This window comes from Nymphaea colorata, chromosome 1, assembly GCF_008831285.2.
Source record: "Nymphaea colorata isolate Beijing-Zhang1983 chromosome 1, ASM883128v2, whole genome shotgun sequence".
In the NCBI taxonomy this organism is placed as follows: Eukaryota; Viridiplantae; Streptophyta; class Magnoliopsida; order Nymphaeales; family Nymphaeaceae; genus Nymphaea; species Nymphaea colorata.
In genome coordinates, this window is record NC_045138.2 from 21683551 (window position 1) to 21698417 (window position 14867).

General features: G+C 35.5%; 1 protein-coding gene across 1 annotated transcript; it reads left to right on the forward strand.

Moving 5' to 3' along the window:
* The first annotated feature begins 12796 nt into the window (after positions 1–12796).
* Positions 12797–14486, forward strand: LOC116250268 (photosystem II 22 kDa protein 2, chloroplastic). Its single transcript, XM_031623877.2, has 4 exons — positions 12797–13117; positions 13375–13488; positions 13566–13809; positions 13994–14486. The coding sequence occupies exons 1-4, from the start codon at positions 12878–12880 to the stop codon at positions 14236–14238; spliced, it is 843 nt and encodes a 280-aa protein (XP_031479737.1). The 5' UTR covers positions 12797–12877; the 3' UTR covers positions 14239–14486.
* The last annotated feature ends 381 nt before the right edge of the window (positions 14487–14867 follow it).

Consider the following 14867-nt stretch of genomic DNA (forward strand, 5'->3'; position numbering starts at 1 on the left):
ATATATATATATATAGAGAGAGAGAGAGAGAGAGAGAGACTCAATGTTGTCATGTGTCGGATAATTGCCGGACGGCTAAAGTTTAAAATTTGATGCTAAAAAAACTATAAGTTGCTGCCAAAACCACTATAAACCATTGCTACATGACTAATATCAATTTAGTAACTGTTTTTAGTGACATATTTTTAAATTTTGGCAACATTTCAAAATAACGTATATATTAGGGAGCGGATTTGTTACCTGATGTTGGAGGCTATTGTTGGATGGTTAAAAATAAAAATTTACTGCAACATATGCCATCAATGTTATTAAATATCATGAACTGCTGTCGCATGTATTATAAACCCTTGATACATATTACATACATTGGGGAGTTTAAATTTATTGGATGTTATCGTATGGTTAAAACTTAAAAATCTATCACTGAAAAAAAAAAGGTACCCACGAAGGGATAATGAGTAATAGTTTATAATGCCAATGGATGTTTAATTTTTAACTATTCAGTAACATGCGAAATCCGACAGATTTGAACCTTCTTCTTCCTCCTCCTTTTTATCCAGTTTGTGATGTATTTAACGACTAATTTTTAGGCCTTGTTTCGTAAACCTTTTTCTTTTGAAAACCTTGTTTTAGTGTCTGGATAGCATAACAAAAACCATGTTTTCTTTCTTTAGGTTTGGATGACCAAAAATTGGTTTTTGGAAACAAACTTCAGCTGAATGGTAGTTGTGAAACAGTAATTCTAAATTATAACTGCAAGGCTAATGGAAACTATCCTCATATAGTTAATCACAACTAACAAATAAGTAATCAAGGCCAATGACAAACAGTTCTCTTCGAAGGTGCCCTTTAGTACTTGGTAGGTTTCTAATCACGACTAATAAACAGGTAATTGAATCACATGTAGCTCAATTCATGGTGATTGAAGGTTCTTTGGTCTGAGTTGTTAACACAGTTATGCCCCTGTATATGTTTGTAGTACTTATTATCCTTGTTTGCACTACTTATTGTCCTTATCTCTGGTATATGTTCTATTCTTTAAAGCACTAAAATATAGTTAATTCTTGATTTTAGTATTAAAAAACAATCATATGTGACTTTGTATTTTCAATGGCAATGCTATATATATGCTTCACACCACATGAAGAAACGTCAAAAATGTTGGTTTCTATGCAGCGGAATGGTGTCTGGCATCTGCTGATCGACTCTCTTCTTTGCAGCAGGTTCAATACCAGCAGCGTGTCAACCATAGCCTCTTTGGGGTTACAAGAGGCAGCACTTGTGAACAAATAGAGAGGAAGAGGAAGAAGACATAAACAGAAGCATGTTCACGGGTTTGCTTCTAGGAGGCGCAGGCTTGGCTAATCTTACGATTAATCCTAAGCAAAGGATAAGCTGAGCTATTATAGACCGCCTCGTAGGCTTTCAATGCCCAGCAACCGACGGTTACAGCCAAAAACATTAATTTTCTCAATTAATGGACAGTTTTCTTATTTAATCTTGTAACTGCAAGTGGGCCCTCTTGCAGTTACAAGATGTAGAGATTGAGTTCAGGGCCACTATCCAACATCTCCCACTTGGCCATGAGTTCGTCACATTGCATCCACTATTTGTCAGTTTCCTTAATCTTTAGTTACGAAGTTTTTCATAATTGGTTTGTCCATCGTAACTTGAATTTTTGTTCAAGGATTGTAGCGAGGTTTTCCTTTCAACGGTTTTCCAACGCAACCTTTTAAGTAGTCAATATATTTCACATTAGTTATAAGGTTTTCTTCATGCACAAGTATTTCTATCGTAACATGTTAAAACTTAGTCTCATGTGGACCACAAGCTTTACATAAAAAAAATCAAGAATCCTCTTGATAATGATGCTAGCAATCATGTAAGCATTTGAAACATACATGCATATTCTCTTCTTGTGCAACAATGAAATCAACCTGGACCACTTCACAAAGAGGCAAACCACGATTTTCTTAGCCTCATACGGGCTACATGCTTAACAAATAAATCATTAGAAATTAATTTTGTTAAAAATGATAGCAATCATATGAATATATTTTTTGTTTCATATATATGAAAAATATTTAATTGCCATAAAACATGGCCAATCTATACTTTCTTAATGTATACTGACAAGCCAAATTAAGAGCTTGTATCAAGTCCAACACACAAACTAATATACATTAAAAGCACATGGTATATTTTCCTTTTATTATTTTTCACAATTACTCAACTCCTTTAATAACAGGAGTTCCAAAGCATTCATGCAATACATTACCATATGACAAAACAATATTAACTTTTCAACATAGCAAAGGGCATATTCAAGTGTGCTCCCACTTATCAAATATTTACATAGTCATCAACTTGATTAGCAACGCCTAATCTTGATTATGACTATTTAACAAAATAAACAATTAACTCATAGTATATCATACAAGCACTTTTCATCTTGTATAGTTTTCATCAATATACTCTCTCATGGAAGGAATTTCATTTAACTCATCAAGGTCAATACATAGCTCTTCCAATAAATGCATGCATCAATAAATCAAATATCTCATTTCAAGTATTCTACAAGATGATCATTGAGATCACTAATAAGCTTCTACTGGTTCATTACCAAACTAATTCTTAGTCGGTTCATTACCTGACCGTTTATTAGCATATTCAATCGATCAAACTTGATCATCAAATGAATAGATGGTTCTTGTGCATGCAACAATGATTTAAATATGACCATGAAGCTCTTGACCTTCGTGACTATTGTCAATGTCTGAAGAATAAAAGAATTTGGACTCAGTTGGTTAGTTTCCTAACTGATCCATAAATTAATCCATAAGGTGATCAATGAACTCATTACCCAGTCGGTTCATTACCTGACTGATCCTCAGACGAATCTTGCACAGTTGGTTCATTACCAAATAGTTTTCATCAATATACTCTCTCATGGAAGGAATTTCATTTAACTCATCAAGGTCAATACATAGCTCAACCAATAAATGCATGCATCAATAAATCAACTATCTCATTTCAAGTATTCCACAAGATGATAATTGAGATCACTAATAAGCTTCAACTGGTTCATTACCAAACTAATTCTTAGTCGGTTCATTACCTGACCATTTATTAGCATATTCAATCGATCAAACTTGATCATCAAATGAATAGATGGTTCTTGTGCATGCAACAATGATTCAAATATGACCATGAAGCTCTTGACCTTTGATAAAAGAATTTGGACTCAGTTGGTTATTTTCCTAACTGATCCATAAATTAATCCATAAGGTGATCAATGAACTCATTACCCAGTCGATTCATTAGTTGGTTCATTACCAGACTGATCCACTGAATAAATTAGATCATCCAGTAGATCGATATGATCTCCCTCTAGATCATTGTCTTTGGTATTATTATTTGAACACCTCAATTTCATGCATAAAAACATTATATACCCTACCTTTATTTGGGTATCCAATACATATGTATTTGCAAACATATTATTTAATTTTTAAATCTACATTTGACATGCATTCTTATGTCCATTCATTACCAGACTATTCCTCAGACAATTCATGCTCAGTTGGTTTCTTGCCAAACTGATCTCTAGTTGGTTCATTACCAGGCTGATCCTCTAAATAAATTAGATCATCCAGTAGATCGATATGATCTCCCTCTAGGTTATTGTCTTTGGTATTATTATTTGAACACCTCAATCTCATGCATAAAAGCATTATATACCCTACCTTTATTTGGGTATCCAATACATATGTATTTGCAAACATATTATTTAATTTTTAAATCTGCATTTGACATGTATTCTTATATCCAAAGATTTCAATATGGATCTAATTAGTGTGCACTTCACGATATTTATGAGTGTTATAATACACCTCATGGCAAATGTTAAAATCAAATTTATTCTAAAGAAGAACTTGCTTAGTAGCATGATAACATAGTTCGATCCACAAATGAACAAATAACATAATATGCTTGGATCTAATATAAATAGGATATGGATGTTTAACTGTATATCTATATATATATATATTCAAATCTGAATCAAAGCTGTATGTAAGGTGGATTTCAAGCAATAAATAGATCCAGTTCCAAAAGCCGCATGAATATAGAGATTCAGATTATATTAGCATAGATCCAAACTAATAATATTAACAATACCACTAAAATGAATTTAAAACACATGATCCTCATTGAAATATTATACAATACGATTCAACAACCATATTTGGATCATTGCTAACACATCTCTCTTTTGAGAAAAAAACAAGTTATCATGTACTAGCACTTTAGTGCTATAACGCTTCAAATAAACACATTCTTACTAATAAGAATTTTGGTCCAAGAGTGTTTCATTACATCTGTTGAACATGAATTAAGAAACAAATTCATTTTCTTAAGAAATAGAAGCAAATGAAGCTTTATTCAATAATTCTCCAGAATAACCTTTGAATCTAGAATGATTAAACATGATAACATTTATTGAAACCAAACAAACAGGATAGGAATTTTTCCACATATTCAAACAAGTCAGTTTAGATTTGAAGCTAAACTTTATGTAATGTGGATTTCATTAGTTCAAATGTAGAAATTCAGATCAAACTATCAATATCTACAATAAAACTAATCTGAATTTCAAAAAACAAATGATCCGTATGAAGTATTGCATAACATCATTTCAATAATCATGCTTGGATCTCAACAATAGTACAATTCTTGAACAAAGTGAAACAAGAAAAATTTCTTTCCTTGAGATGATGCAAGTCTGTACCCATATCCATCACCCTTAAAATGAAGACATTCAAATTCATATGGGTTTCAATTCAAGAGTATTACATTGCACCTCTTGAATATACATTTAAAACAAGTTTACTTCACCAATGGAATAAATAAAGCCTTGTTCAATAACACTCTCAAATGATTTGAATTTATATATACTAGCCATCTTTGATAAGGGAAAATAAAATTTTATGTACTAGAACTTATAGTACAACAGATCCTCAAATAAAATATTTCATTAATATGATTTTCATCATGCTTAAGAGTGTCACCTTACAAAAGGCAAACATGATGATATATTGTATCCAGTGTAAGTATGGGTATTTGGAGCCAATGATCCAACCAAGTTAATCTAGATCTAAATTTATCATGAACCCAACAACACAATGCTATGTGGATCTTACCATGTCTAAAATGTACAACTCGTAAAACCATTAGATCTAAAAATTAATGTTCATCATAATATGTCTAGATATAATATAAACAAGATATAAATCTTGAATAAGTCAAATCATATCATGCTCCAAAAAAGAGCAACGATCCAAATTTAACAACTAAATTGCTATATAAAACAAAGTTTTGGTCATATCTAATATCAGCATGGACCCAAAATGTCAATGAATATTCGTAAAGCAAGTATAATAACATATATTAAACCAACATAAATAAGATATGGATTTTTAACCAATATCCAAACCAATTGAGATATGAATATGTAATGATCACAACTAAACACAAATATGGAACTTAAGTACAATCAGATCTAAAGCAAAAAATCCAAATGATTATCTCGATACAAATCATACTAATGTGGATCCACACACAATGATATCAACACTAGAATCAATATGTACTTAAACAAACAAAGAAGATCCAAATACAAATCCAATATTAACATGTTTCAACATAATATCCATATCCAAATATGATTTTAGAACCGTCATTGGGTCATGTACACACAAAATAGAAATTGTATAAGTATACATACATGTTAACCATTTTTCTGTTTTGGCCAGTTCTCATGCTCCCACTTTTGAAGTCATTTTTAAATTAATTTCATGACAAGTATAGAACAATTAATACATGGAAAGCAACAAGGGGAATAACACATGAGAAGATCTCCAATAACTTTCTAAGGTATCACTTAAAACAAGGAAAACTCAATATTAAATTTCAGACCGTGAGCTTCCCTTCTCTTTTTCAAAGTTATTTTCATAACCCTTTTTGTACATTTTTTATAAGCTGGAGTGTCACCTATATGCAATTGTACATAAAAACTCTGATTTCTGCCGAAATTGCAAAACAAATTTCTGAAACCCTCTTTCAGCAATTTATAATAGCTCTGAGGGCATCACTATGAAATTTCATATAACGTTCTGGGTTTTTATGTACAATTGCATATAAAAATCTTTATTCATGTTATACATAGAGACGTTGATGCACTGAAGAACAAGATAGAACATGCATGCAAGCATTTTTTTTTTGTGACGGCAGGATATTTGAATTTTCTGTCTGTCAGTCTCTCTGACAGTTAAGGGTTCTTCAAGTATGTATTTAATTTAAATTGATTTTTAGCAACATTAAATATGGATACATATAAATCCTCCACACCCACTCTCGCCGTGGATGGTTAGGAGGAACTACGTAACCAGCTTTTACATTGTCGCTTTTCTTTTTCTGTTTTTTTTTTAACTGCTAATTGTGTAAATCTTCAAAGAATGAATGCACTCTATTGTCAGCCGTTGCAATGCAACTGTCCTCCTCAGCAATCTCACTATGCATCAATCTTCCAGTGGCAGAGCCAATGTAGGACTGGCTTGGGCCCTGACCCACCTTAAATTTCTTTTTTAAAAAAAATTAAAATGTAAATTTTAAAAAAATTTACTTGTTCTATATAAAAGGTTTGAAAAATGACATTTTGGCCCTAGTCAAAATTTAGAAACTTTAATTCGGCTTGACTAATGAAAATTTTTTGAATCTTCCTTTGCTACCAAAAGTTATAGGGGACAATTTCTTCCAGGGATGATTATTATAATAGAAAAATTTTAAGGGTGGGTTTGAGGTGATCGTGTATGGATCGAACTTGTTTACAATTTTCTTTGTTTTCATGCATCAATAATTAAGTTATTTATTGTTAACTTTAGACTTTCGTAGTTGATGTTAGTAGTTAAGTAGGTATATATATAACTGCCATTCACAGATACGACAAAGAATCTAGCTCCACCAGTTTTACACAAACTTATTATTTTCACAATTATTTTTAAAAATGAATTTGTTCATGCATGAATGGTACTATTCTGTTTCTTGACTGTGCAGATAGATCAATGCATTATCGCATTTGAACGTTGGTTTATTTGACAGTGAAAATAATTCAAGCGCTGCTGATTAAGCAGCAAAATTTTAAAGATCTTGAATGATGGAAATTCCATATTTTTATGAAATCTCATTACAGATTTAGATTAGCCGGTCCAAAATGGATTAATTTATACGTTTGAACCATACAGATAAAAGTTCATACAAGTAAATGACTTATAAGCCGTAACTTTTAGGAATTTCACCCACAGACATTGCACTAGCTCCTTTGTCAGTGATTTTCATGTGAGCCTACACGGGAAGTTATGTGCCAAGTGGTGCATTAAATTTTGTTGCATATGAAAATGTGCCACATGCACAAGAAAACATGACATAACATGGTCCTACTACAACATTTCTTGCCCTTTTTCTGGAGATGCAGATGATGCAGTTTCATTGATCAGCCTTAAACAATATTGTTGGGATAGCTCAATTGTGAAGGCTCATGTGAGCTTGCATGGGCAATTGCTCTCACAGGTTTAATTTATATATTAATACCTCACAATCATTTATTTGTTTATGTTGTCTTGAGAATATAACATTATATTTCTTAATGTTGGCCTTTTAGGTAAGCAAGAGGTTAACAATTCACTGTTCGGAAAAGAGTTTAGAAAACCCTTTTATTCCCTCTACTTTAGGGTTCTTGGGTTGTGTCGGTATCAACAATGACAACAATGCAAAGACATAACACCCACGTGCATCCTATTAGAGACTTTTTCCTTTACATGCTCCTAACTCGACCAACTAAGCCAATTACTGAAGTTGATCATAGAAAGTTGCCAATTACTGGATCTGATAAAAACTGTAAAACTAAGCAGTTAAATGTAGAGTTTAGATCCAGAACAGCTATTGTCCAAGTCTGAAGTTAATATGATTTTATAGATAACTTGAATACATAGTCATAAAAAACACACTTTTTTAAAAAAAAAAAAGCATTAAAATTGTGAAAATAAGTGAGCCAAAAAAGGCAAAAAGAAATCATGTTGTTTCTTTTTAGCCATTTTTTATGTTTTTAATGCCAGACCGCACGTTTCCATTTTTGAATTTTTATTTGTCGTTTATTTATTCATTTTTATATTGATTTATTATTTTTCTCATTTATTTTCAGACTTTTAAAATTTTTAACAAAATTTACCATATTTTTTTTATTTTTTTTCTTTTTTCAACCGTATTATACATGAGAAAAATCCCAAAATCAATATTTGTGACCATGTTCAATCCAATATGAATATGAACCAAATCTATTACACAAAATCAAAATCTGATATGAACTGTATTCAGATTCTATTGCGTTACGGATCTGAAAAATCAGAATCTGTTGGCGTTAGGTCCCTGCATAACCCCTGCTTTACCAATCGAATCTGTCCTAATCAAATCAAATAGACGCAGATTTGATTAATCTTAAGAAAGGACTTAGCTAGACCCATTTTTGTGAAACTGAACGGAGCAGTACTTGCTTCGGAGCGAATATTTACATGTACCCGGGTCTGATTTTTGTTGGATATTGGACTCAAATCCAGACTCAATTGACATATAACTGGATACTCTGGTAGCTATTGTTGAGCAGTTTGAAAAGATGTTGGACTCCAAGAACTATGGACCCACCTGCCAAATATTTGTCTATATAACTCAAAACCCCACAAAACTCAACACTTCATTTCAAATCAAATCCTAATCCAAACCTCACGTACACCAATACCAGAATCAAATCTAAAAGTCTGCTTACCTAATCTATGGATTTTATCCAACCTAGGCCCAAACTGCTCCCCATGACAGAATACATTTAAAGATCCTATTTGGATCTTAAATACTAATGTAATATTTCTCCATGACAGAATACAATATTCATGTTAGTTACATGGATATTATTACATTACTTAAAAGAGGTCATAATGAGTGCTTGAAGTTGGTTAAATAAAAGGCAGCTTAACGTGATCCTGATCTAGAGTATGGCTGGCTCCTAATAGGAACCAAGTGGTTCTTTATTTTGTATAATATAATATTTCCAAGACAAAAGAAAAGCATATATTAACGTTGAATTACACGCATCAAATGACTATTTATTTTACCGTATTGATCAAGTTATATTGAATCAAAAGCTAAATAAAAGCGATAAGGATGAGATGGGTTTAGAATCATACTTTTCTATTTAGTATTATTATCTTATCACAAACATAACCTCATTGTCTAGTTCAATTACACGCATTAATTTGAATTTCAACTAATAAAAAACATCGGGGAATGCATGGATTTAAGATGTACATGATAATGGATTTTATGCATCATCACCAAGTACCACCACCTAGCCTGATCTTGAAGTGAAGAAAGAAACTCTGAGTTGTTATAGAGTTATTCATGATCTTCCTCTTCTTCTGATTTGAAGAAATTTAAAAATCAATGAAACTGTAGAAAAGATAATACATGTTATTCAATTGACTATAGATTATGCACATTATTGTCAATGAAAATCACATGCAGTTCATATCATTTAAACAGTAAGTGTTTTTCAATCAGTAAGTGTTTTTCAATCACATTAGTTCGTTTATCTTTGATTTGATTTCTTTTAGGCGATTTTTCAAAACTGATCGTGTGACAGTTCTACTCAAAGAGGTCTAACATAAAGCTGATGCATTTTTTGGCCTGGTAGGTTTCATTTCTTGATGCAATGAATTCATGAGAGCACCTGTGGTTATATGCAGCTTTAGGTTTTGGTAAATATGTTCAAATTGAACATGCAATTTGGCTCTAAACACTACGTACTTGTTTCCGTCTTTAACTTCTGTTTATATAATGATACTCTTGCTGTTTAATTAGTTTATTTCCAGTTGCTGCAAGTAAAGTTCCCACATTGAACATATTTCATGACAAGCTTATTTCCAAAGGAAATTAATCTTCTATCTATGTCCAACATAGGGCAGTTTATGTGAAACATTAAAATGTTGGATGATAGAGGGGGCATAATGAGATCTATTACTTGGAAATGAGAACTATTTAATCCTCTTATGACTTGGACAACAACCACAAATAATATTTTATCAAACATTACTGTAATGATTAAATTAATATATATCTCCATTGACCAAAAGCTGTTTACAAGGGATGCCACTTTCTCCCTTTGCTGTATTCGTGAAGGTCCGACATGAAGAAAAGGCATTGTGGACACTATCATCGGGGTGATAGGCAGGGGCGGAGCCTGCACCTCAATTTTTTTAAAAAAAATTACATGTAAATTTGAGAAAATTTTACTTGTCCTATATGCAAATTTTGAAAAATGATATTTCAACCCATGTCAAAATTTAGAAACTTTAAGTCGGCCCCCCTCATGAAGAATGTCTGACTCCGCCCCTGGTGATGAGGTTTTGCAGCATATGAAGCTCCAACACAAATGCAGAGTGTTAACTATTACCAACTCAAAGTAAAAGCATAGCTAGTATCACCGACACAATAGAAATCATCGTAGTTAAATCTGTGACATTGGCGACACTCTAGCTTTTCACGTCCGGTGATTCTTATTTTTGTTGTAGTGACAACATAAATAAAAAAAAAGTGAGGGATTTAAGGAGCTAATATTAGAATGCACATTGTGGTTGTTAATTGGACATTTTCTTACATTTTATAAAGATATCTGGAAAATTGGTATCATAGGTTAATGAGAAAATATTCTCCACAAGAACAAGTCATAACTAAAGTTCAATTCTTATCAAATCAGCCATGCAGATGGCACTTACCTGTTGGATCTTAATTGGAACAACTAAAAATTTGAGAGATTCAAGGTTGCCTGTACACAGTTGAATCGATTAGGGCCAGAATTCTTTTGACAGGGATAGCAATAGCGGTTGTGATCCCAGTTTGCAGCACTCACAACTTTGTTAGCTTCTTTCATTCAATGAAGCATGCTGAATCGGGTCACTTTCAGCATTTACTGAACTTGACACAATCAGAACTTATCTAATTGCATTTGTATTTAGACTTGAAACATTCAGATCTTTATTCAATTGAATTCATAATCCGACCAGCATAACAGCCCCCATTTATATCAAATCGACTAGGAATTTGTTGGATCCTTAAGACTGCGTACTGAATCTGAATCCATCCAATTAGTTATCGAAGTGTAGGCTACTTTGCTTGATAGTTTATCTCATTAACTATCTTCAAATTCAATTGTTACTAGTCAGCGCACCAATCAAGCAATCGCTTATGCAGCTCTCAAGTTTCCCTTCACACACAGATCCATCTAGGAAGATGACAACCGGCGGCAGCTAATTCCGACCACATACTTGGTTGGAAGTGAAGGGGAAGTCGTTTCAGGGAATATGCCTTACGAGAGACTTCGAAAAGGTCCACCGGAAACCACAACCCAATCTTGTTCTCTAGCAGAAGATGGCCTTTGTCCTCTCTCCGTCGGTGTGGAAGAACTACGTGGTCTCCTCCATGCCATAACTTAAAATTAGGGTAGAGAAACGACCCGTGCAGTTAACGGGAGAGGAGTTGCAGAGTAATGGAACGGGCAGTCATGGCCCGCCTGTTGAGCGCCATACGTTCTGAACCATACGTGGTTAGACCCACCACCTTCATGTGGTTTATGAAACCTTTCTCAGTTTGGTCCATGATGCTAAGTTTGTGGATTCTAAGGAGGCTAAGCAAGTAAAGATTGGCTCATGGAAGTAGAAGAAAGTGATAAGTGTGAACAAGAATTATCTACCATCTTGAAGCCTGCACTTTTATATTGTGCATGCAGTTCGACCAGCCCGGTGTGAGTATACTGACCGAATCTCAAGAACGGTTCTTAGGGCGTTTGATGTACTCAGAATCATAGAATTTTAGAATCAAAATGCTCTATTTTTAAGAACTTAGAATTATTAAACAAACGAGGTACTTTGTTTTGGGAATAATTGGGAAATTGAAGCCTGGAGTTTTGACTCCATTCCAATTTGAGAAAGAATTATGATTCCAGAATTTTCATTCTTGAATTAAAATTCTAAACTATCAAATGCACCCTTAAACTTCCTACATGAAACTGACTAGATCTCCATTTTGTAGGTTTACCTCACATGAGACTAGCTAGATCTCTTGAGTAAGACTGCCAATAGGATATATATATATATATATATATATAAACGTGTTGTTGGTCTAGAAGCCTAGAATGTCATATTTTGCTTTGTAAATGTATGACTATTAATCGAGCACATAAACGACTGTATTTAGGCTGACTGGGGGACCAGTGAAAAATTCAATATCACCAAAAAGAGGTGATGTTGAATGTGGGCTTCGCTAGACTTCTGCTGACGAATTCGCTACCTGTCGACCACCTTGCGGTCGACGTCTGCGGTTCAGATTCAGTATCATGGAAACTGGGCTCCGGCGAGGTCGAAGCTGAAGGACAAGTGGCCCGAGAGAGACGACCTCCTTCTTGTGAAGTGTTCAATGAACCGATCGTACCAATTAAATTCCGGAAAGAAAAAAAAAAAATGCATCCCATGGTGTTGGAGGAACGAAGCAAAAGGAATGGTCGGTTCTCCTCCGCCTCCGGAGAGGGAGACGTGGTCGCACCAGAGCCCGTCGCCCTGATTCACCATATCTTCTCAACTTGTTCACGTCATCACTTCCCCTTCTTCTACCGATGCACACTGGCCATCGATATAAGAGCACGTCTGGCCTCAAGGAGCAGGAAGCAGAAGAAGCGAGCTAAAGCTGAGAGGCGGAGTCTGACGCTGAACTTAGAGAAGACATGGCTGCTCAGTCGATGCTCGTCTCCGGCAGGGCCGCCGGCCAAGTTCTCGACTTGAAAAGGGAGCCATTGGTCCAATTCCGCACCCACCTCCGCCGGGTGGCCCTCCGTCCTCCTAAGTTCTCGGAGTTGATCAACCTTCCTAGTGGCTTGCTCCCTCCTAGCTCTTCCGCGGCCGCCTCAAGATGCTCCCCTCTCGCCATCTTCAAATCCAAGGCCAAGGCTGCACCTGTCAAGAAGGTATCGTCTCATTTGCTTCGATTCGTGTCCCTTTTTTTTTTTCTTTTCTTTTCGAACAGAAGCTGAAGTATAAGAGCAATTGAGACCAATTTAGTGCGTTGGACTCTTGGGCCCTCGGTCTTGTGTTTTTCTTCTTCTTTTTCTATTTTTTTATTTCAAGTTGAAGATCTTAAGTTTCCATTCTCCAGAAAAAGTGGAGAAGCTCTTGTTCACACAATTTACTTATAATTCATGTCATGTTTTTTCCACACGAGAAGGTGGAGAAGGAGAAGACCAAAGTGGAAGATGGTATCTTCGGCACATCCGGGGGAATCGGCTTCACCAAGGAAAACGAGCTCTTCGTTGGTCGTGTTGCTATGATTGGTTTCGCGGTATGTTTTCTTTTTCTCTGTTCTTGGGACAGAAGTTGGCAGAGAGAGGTACTAATGCACGGAAGGAACGTGAACAGGCTTCTATACTGGGAGAAGGACTGACAGGCAAAGGAATACTGGCTCAATTCAACTTAGAAACTGGAATTCCAATCTATGAAGCAGAGCCTCTGCTCCTCTTCTTCATCCTTTTCACCCTCTTGGGAGCAATCGGTGCGCTGGGTGACAGGGGCCGCTTCGTCGACGACCCTCCTACCGGCCTCGAGGGCGCAGTAATCCGACCAGGCAAGGGCATCAGAGGAGCTCTCGGACTTAATGAGGGAGGTAAATAACATACAATTCTGCTGTTCTTCTTCATAAATTCAAGAACGCTGATTCCTGATAAATGATGGCATGGAACCAAGATTCGATGAACTGTTATATGGAATGCCACCATTGTTTTCTTGGAACAGAACCCTGGAGAAATTAGTTCATGCATATTGATATCTCCTATCTGCTTTTCTTGAAGGTCCTCTGTTTGGATTCACCAAGGCAAACGAGCTCTTTGTTGGGAGAATGGCTCAGCTTGGGATCGCTTTCTCCATCATCGGAGAGATTGTTACAGGAAAGGGGGCTCTCGCTCAGTTGAACATCGAGACAGGCGTGCCCATTAATGAGCTTGAGCCGCTGGTTATCTTCAACGTGATTTTCTTCTTCATTGCAGCATTGAATCCTGGAACCGGCAAATTTCTCACCGACGAGGAAGAAGACTGAAAATGTTTTGTCACAGGTGATGGTCGAAAGTGCCTGTTTTAAATGGTCACACTTGCTTCTTGTGTACAAATTTTGAATTGGGGAAGAGAGTGGGGAAAGTGACTGGATGATAGGTGGAGAGGGAGTTATTCTTGCTGTAAAAACCATGGAGGCATCTGATGCCATTGATCTATGAACTCGCAAAAGAAATCTGCTACTTTGTTCAAAATGGTCACATGCAATAGATCAAGAAACCTGTTTGCATCCCATTGTGCATGTTTATATGTGTGTATATGTTCGTAGAAGAGAGAGAAAGCAAGAGGAAAGTCACATTGTGTTTGTGCGGACAGCAGAACCATTATCTAGAGTATTAATGCACTAAATTCACTTAAATAGGAGCGGAGCTAGGTTTTTTTCAAGGGGCGAGCCAAACAGTCTAACCTCTGGATGTTCGGGCCAAACTAAATATGAATCCAAACAACAATTGGCTGGGTGGAGCCATGGCGCAAGCGGCCGCCCCTCCCTCCGCGACCACGGCAGCACCGTGCAATGTTGTGTGTGAGGGCCTGGCGCAACTGGGAACAATAACATCCCATGCATTTAGAACCAGTCCTGTGTGCACAGCCATAGTTCCAGGTGAGGGGCGAAAT